The sequence below is a fragment of the Leptonychotes weddellii genome, chromosome 4, assembly GCF_054177405.1.
Source record: "Leptonychotes weddellii isolate Sample4059 chromosome 4, ASM5417740v2, whole genome shotgun sequence".
In the NCBI taxonomy this organism is placed as follows: domain Eukaryota; kingdom Metazoa; phylum Chordata; class Mammalia; order Carnivora; family Phocidae; genus Leptonychotes; species Leptonychotes weddellii.
This window is the reverse complement of record NC_138372.1, coordinates 1,272,570-1,277,320: the sequence shown is the minus strand read 5'-3', so window position 1 is coordinate 1,277,320 and position 4,751 is coordinate 1,272,570. Positions and strand designations below refer to the sequence as shown.

Sequence of the window (4,751 nt, the reverse complement as noted above, 5' to 3'; positions counted from 1 at the left end):
CCATGGCCGAGCCGCAGTGCGTGGCCCGCGCGCACCCGCCGGCCGAGGCCAGGCGTCCCTTCCGTGCGCGCCGCTGGAGCAGCGGGCGAGGCCAGCACCGCGTCCGCCCGGAGCCTGGAGCGCAGCCGCAGCACCCGGGGAGAGCGGCGCCGCCTGGTGCGCTCCGCGCTTGCGGCCGGGAGCGCTGCGCCCCAGCCCCGGAGACCTGTTTAACTGTCTGCACCCACTCTCCAAAGCGTCCTTGTCAGCTGTCCGAGCTTCAGACTTGAGCTAAGTAAACGCTTCCAAGAAGTCAGCGGCCTTGTGTGTTTAGGAGGGCCCCGGGGGCAGGCGGGGTGGCAGTGCCCGAGGCCCTAAGCGCTGGCTCTGCGCTGGCTGCTGGTGGCGTGGGGCGAAACATCAGGACACCATGCGGACGGAGGACCACTCCTGATGACTGTCTCCAGGGTCTCTGTGCTGCGGGCACGGCAGTGACCAGGATGCCCCCAAATCCTGGCCCTGTGCCACCACCCGTTCAGACAGGAGGAAGGGCTGCTGAGGTCGGGAGGTGGGCGGAGGGGACTAGGGAGCCATAGCTCAGAATGTAGACTTTGGGTTTTATGTGACTAGAGGCCAGTGGAGGAGTTAAATCACAAAGGGACACTGTCACCTGCCCTGAGTTTTTAAATGACCCCTGAGAGGACTGAATGGGGCAGGGGCGGTGGGGGGGTGGGTAAGGTGGGAGGAAGCTGGAAGGCCAGCTAGGAGGCCGCTGTGGTCATCCAGGCCAGGCCAGGGGAGTACAGGGGAGGTGCTGAGACAGTCATCTGGATCCACCCAGACCAGAGAGCCTCTGACAGGGGGGCGGGGGCAGGTTTCCACGCTGGACATGGTAGGTTCCAGTGCCTGCTTCGCCTGCTAAGGAATGGCACTGGGGGGGTGCTGGATGAACCAGCTGGGCCGAGACTCCCCCTGGCCAGCCACCCCCAGCAGGGTGCACATGACAAATCTCATCAGTAAAGGTCCTTTGTCTCCCTAAGTCCCACTGTTCAGCATGCTCCAGCGGCTGGATGGAGACCATCTCCTCCCTGGAAACCCAGCAGACATGAGCACTGAGCCCGACCCCTCCAGGCCGGGCTCTCTCCTGGGGAGTTCCCAATCCCACCCTCAGCTCCCGCACCCCGGGCCCGTCCTCAGAGCCCTGACCGTCCTGTGCCACAGGCCTGAGGTCACCAGGGAGGCTGCAGGAGCATTTCCAGCACTCCCCACCCCCTCCCAGGGAAGCCTGCAGGCCCCTGACTGCCCTGCTGGCCGGGGAAACCGACAGCAACACAGACGAGCTGCCGAGGACACAGGGCTCAGAGCCAATGAAGAAACCTAGTTTAATGCTCACTGCCACTCTGGGACGTGGCAGAGCTTGGTGCACCAGTCCAGAAGTTCTGGAGAGATTCTTCACACCCAACACCCAGCATGCCCGAGGCAGCAGATGCCTCCAGGATCCGCAGAGGCCCCGGGGGCTCACCCTGTGCACGCCTCCTCATCACACTGTGGAGCAGCAAAAGCCCAGTCAGGCTGGCCACCCTTCCCGGAGTCAAGGGCAGTTGGTCCCACCCACCAGCGGTCTGCGGCCCAAGTGCTGGACACTCCCCTCCATTTGGGCACAGGCCAGCCACCAGGACCTCACTGATGGTGGCTGTGGTCACCTCAGACGAGCCTTGGCCCCCCTGAGGCTAAGAGGACAGGCGGCTCGTCTGCCCTGCAGCCCTGGGTAGCCCACTGCTGTCTGGGGAGGGCCCTGCTGTGCCCACCCATCTAGCCAGCCTGTCCCCGGTTCCCCACTGCTCTCAGCCTGTTACCCCTCTGCGGACTGGGGTGACAGGGACATCCTGGGCTGCCATGAGTGCAAAATTACCTGAAGCCTGCAAGGTCCAACCTAACACCTGATCACACCCAGCACTCAACCCAGGGAAGTTGGGTGTGCAAAGGGGGCTGTTCTTAGCAGGCAGTGCCCCCCCAGGCCCAAGCTCACCTGGGGCGACTCACTGGCACAGCCCTCCGCAGAGATGCCCAGGGCCTGCAGGATGCTCTCCTGGGGAACATAGTCGCCTGGGGACTTCTGGACGAAGTGTAGCAATGCCCTGTCACCACCTACAGCAGTGGGGAGGCGGTCAGGGTACCCCTACAGGCTGGGAGGATGGAGGCAGCCCTGGTCGTCCACGACCCCACCTGGTTATCCTGACCAGTGGGCTGTTTTGGCCACACCCCACCCAGCTAAGCCAACACTCAAGAACTGGGCCACCCCATGGAGAAGACTTGACAAGACCAACAAACCAGAGGAAGGGAGGAAGAGAGGGTCAGGGCATGCGGCCAAGTTTAGCAAGACCTTCCCACCCCATGAGACCAGGCACTGACCTCTGATGCCCCTTTTCCAGCCCACCTTTGGTAACCACCAGCAGCCCTCCACTGTGCAGCAAGTCCCCAGACAGGTTCCCCTGGATGCCAACAGCTTTGGCCTGGAGGGAGGGAAGCCCCACCTCCCCAAGTCCCACCCAGCCTTGGCCGTCACAAACCTTGAGGGCCACATCGCGCACAGGCTTCCCCAGGGCGGCGGGCACAATGCTCAAGCTGTTGTACCTGCGAAGACACAGCTGGCTTGTCCAGGCCCTGGCTCCTCTCTGAAGCCCTGGCCCCAGTGCCTGTCCCCAGACTCTACAAGATGCACAGACCAATTCACACAAGCAAGCTTCACATCTCACCAGGGACTCGGGGGCCATGGGGCAGCCAGCCAGCAGCCAGCCCAGCCAGAGCTGTGGGGCACCCTGGGGCCCCGCAGAAGACCTGGGGAGTGTGGACTGGCCCCCAGGCCAGGTGAGCAGGGGGTTCTGGCTCAGCGGGCACCACTGATCAGGCCCCACAGCAAGTATACGTATGACCCGGGCACTGGAGGGGCTGTGATGACCCCTAGGCACTAGGCTCCGGGCCCCCTCTGCAGGCTGCTGGGGGTCGATCTTGGGTGAGAAGCCCAACCTACAATTGTAACAGCCCCCAAGAGACAGCTCTGCAGAAGGACGGGCTGAGGAGCGGATGCCACCGAGGCAAGTGTCCAGGAAGAGGCCAGCAGGGAGAGGGGAGGAAGCGGTGCCCCCACACTCACCTTCTGAAGCCCAGCTCCCTGTAGAACTGCTTGCTTTCATCCAGGTAGAGCTCTGGAAAACAAAGGCCACAGGTGTGTACTCAGGCCCATCTACCACCTGGCCCAGCCCCCTGCATCTAGCCCCCTGTCTACCCTTGCTTGCCCACGCAGGACAGGGAGAAGCAGAGCAGAGCTGAGTGTCCCCACTGTTAGAGGAGGGTGGAGGCCCAGAGGGGACAGGGTCAGGGAGGAGCAGGACTCGCCTGGACTCTGCCACTCGGCCCAGGGCTCTGTGAGTGCCAGGGAGAGGAGTCTAGCAGGGTGGGAATGTGGGGGCAAGCCACAGCCTTGTCCTAGCTGCTACTTCAGGCTCCTGGGAAGGTGGGCAGCTGGCAGCTACCCAGTAAAGACCATGGTGGTGATTGGAGACCAGCATCACCACTGGGCCCTGCCACTGTGCACAGTGGGAGGGACATCATGGCTGGGGATGCAGGTAAGGGCAACAGGTGGAGGACCCAGGAAAGATGACTGGAGATCCTGGAGCGAGAAGGGTCAGGGCTGGGCAAGGAGGGGATGACCAATACCCTGAGCGTGGGGGAGGATCTCAAGGTAGCTGGTGGGGCTACAAGTGGGAGGAGAGAAGGAGAGCACAGGCACCTCCTGCGAAGTAGCCCCCGTCCAGGAACTCCTGCAGGCCCAGGGCCTCGGGCCCCACGCCCACCAGGCGCACGCCATGCTGGTCCAGTAGCCCCCTGAGGCTGCTGAGGTCCGGGGCGATCCAGCGACACACCGAGCAGCCGAAGCGCCGCAGGCCGGCCACCACGCACGCCTGCTCCCGCCACAGACTCCGCAGCTCCACGGCCTGCGTGGGGTGGGCGAGGGGTGCCGCTGGACCACCGCCCACACACGTCCGCGCCCCCCAGCTCCACGACCCTGTCAGGACCCCCGAGGCCGGCCTGGGATGCCGTTGCCAGGGCACACGGGCAGGTCCCAGGAGCCCACCCACCGTCCTGCGCTCGTCCGGCCTCACCTCCCCGGTCACCGCATGCTTCAGGACACACGCGCCCACGCGGGCAAGGTCGACCGTGCTCATGTCTTCCTGCAGTCCCGCTCCGGGCTGTTGGTCCTGCTCGGGGTTGCGGGCCTCACCTCTGCCCGGCTAGGCCACGCCCCCAGCCCGCGTCTCCTTCCCGGCCCCGTCCCCAGGTCCAGTCACCCCTGCCGTCCCCGCCCCGGACCGTGGCCCCGCCCCGGATGGTTCCCCCGCCCGCAACGCCCCTACCACAGCCCCAACAGCGCCCGGTCACTTGTTTTGCATATGCATAAGCCGGTCGGCCAATGGCGTCGCTGTCCGGGCTGCGGGAGAAGCCGAGCGGAGGGGCAGCAGGCACGTGGTGCGCCTGCGCACAGAGCTGGTTCGCCTGGGCGCGGGCTCTGAAGGGGTCGCAGGTGCAGAGCAGAAAAGCCCGCAGGGTCCTGGGTCCGGGGTTCACGGCCCAGCGGTTTGCCCGGCAGGGTTAAGGCGAGCGGAGTAAACGCCCATGTCGCGGCTCTCCGGCTCCGGCGGCGGTCCTACAGGCATAGAAGCACCGGGCTTAGCCTTTACCCTTGCTTTTATTTCAGCTTTAAAATCCATGCG

At 64.8% G+C, this 4,751-nt stretch overlaps 1 protein-coding gene across 3 annotated transcripts; it reads right to left on the bottom strand.

Moving 5' to 3' along the window:
- Nucleotides 1–1,337: 1,337 nt before the first annotated feature.
- PRXL2B (peroxiredoxin like 2B) lies at nt 1,338–4,350 on the bottom strand. 3 transcript variants are annotated; one of them, XM_081817164.1, is made up of 7 exons: nt 4,143–4,349; nt 3,770–3,974; nt 3,134–3,185; nt 2,550–2,613; nt 2,417–2,492; nt 2,009–2,127; nt 1,338–1,524 (listed from the first exon to the last, which is right to left on the bottom strand). In XM_081817164.1, exons 1-7 carry the CDS (start codon nt 4,203–4,205, stop codon nt 1,498–1,500), a joined length of 606 nt encoding a protein of 201 aa, XP_081673290.1. In that variant the 5' UTR covers nt 4,206–4,349; the 3' UTR covers nt 1,338–1,497. The 3 variants fall into 3 exon arrangements, with proteins under 3 accessions (XP_081673290.1, XP_030882953.2, XP_081673292.1); XM_031027093.2 differs by lacking the exon at nt 2,417–2,492 and having other exon boundaries at nt 4,143–4,348; XM_081817166.1 differs by lacking the exon at nt 1,338–1,524 and having other exon boundaries at nt 2,392–2,492; nt 4,143–4,350.
- Nucleotides 4,351–4,751: the final 401 nt, after the last annotated feature.

Coding starts and splice junctions, on each gene's coding strand:
- PRXL2B (XM_031027093.2), bottom strand. CDS start 4,205: ATGAGCACGGTCGACCTTGCCCGCGTGGGCGCGTGTGTCCTGAAGCAT. Junction 3,186..3,769: donor CGGGGGCTACTTCGCAGGAG/GTGCCTGTGCTC, acceptor TTTGTTTTCCAG/AGCTCTACCTGGATGAAAGC. Junction 2,614..3,133: donor AGGGAGCTGGGCTTCAGAAG/GTGAGTGTGGGG, acceptor GTGTCTTCGCAG/GTACAACAGCTTGAGCATTG.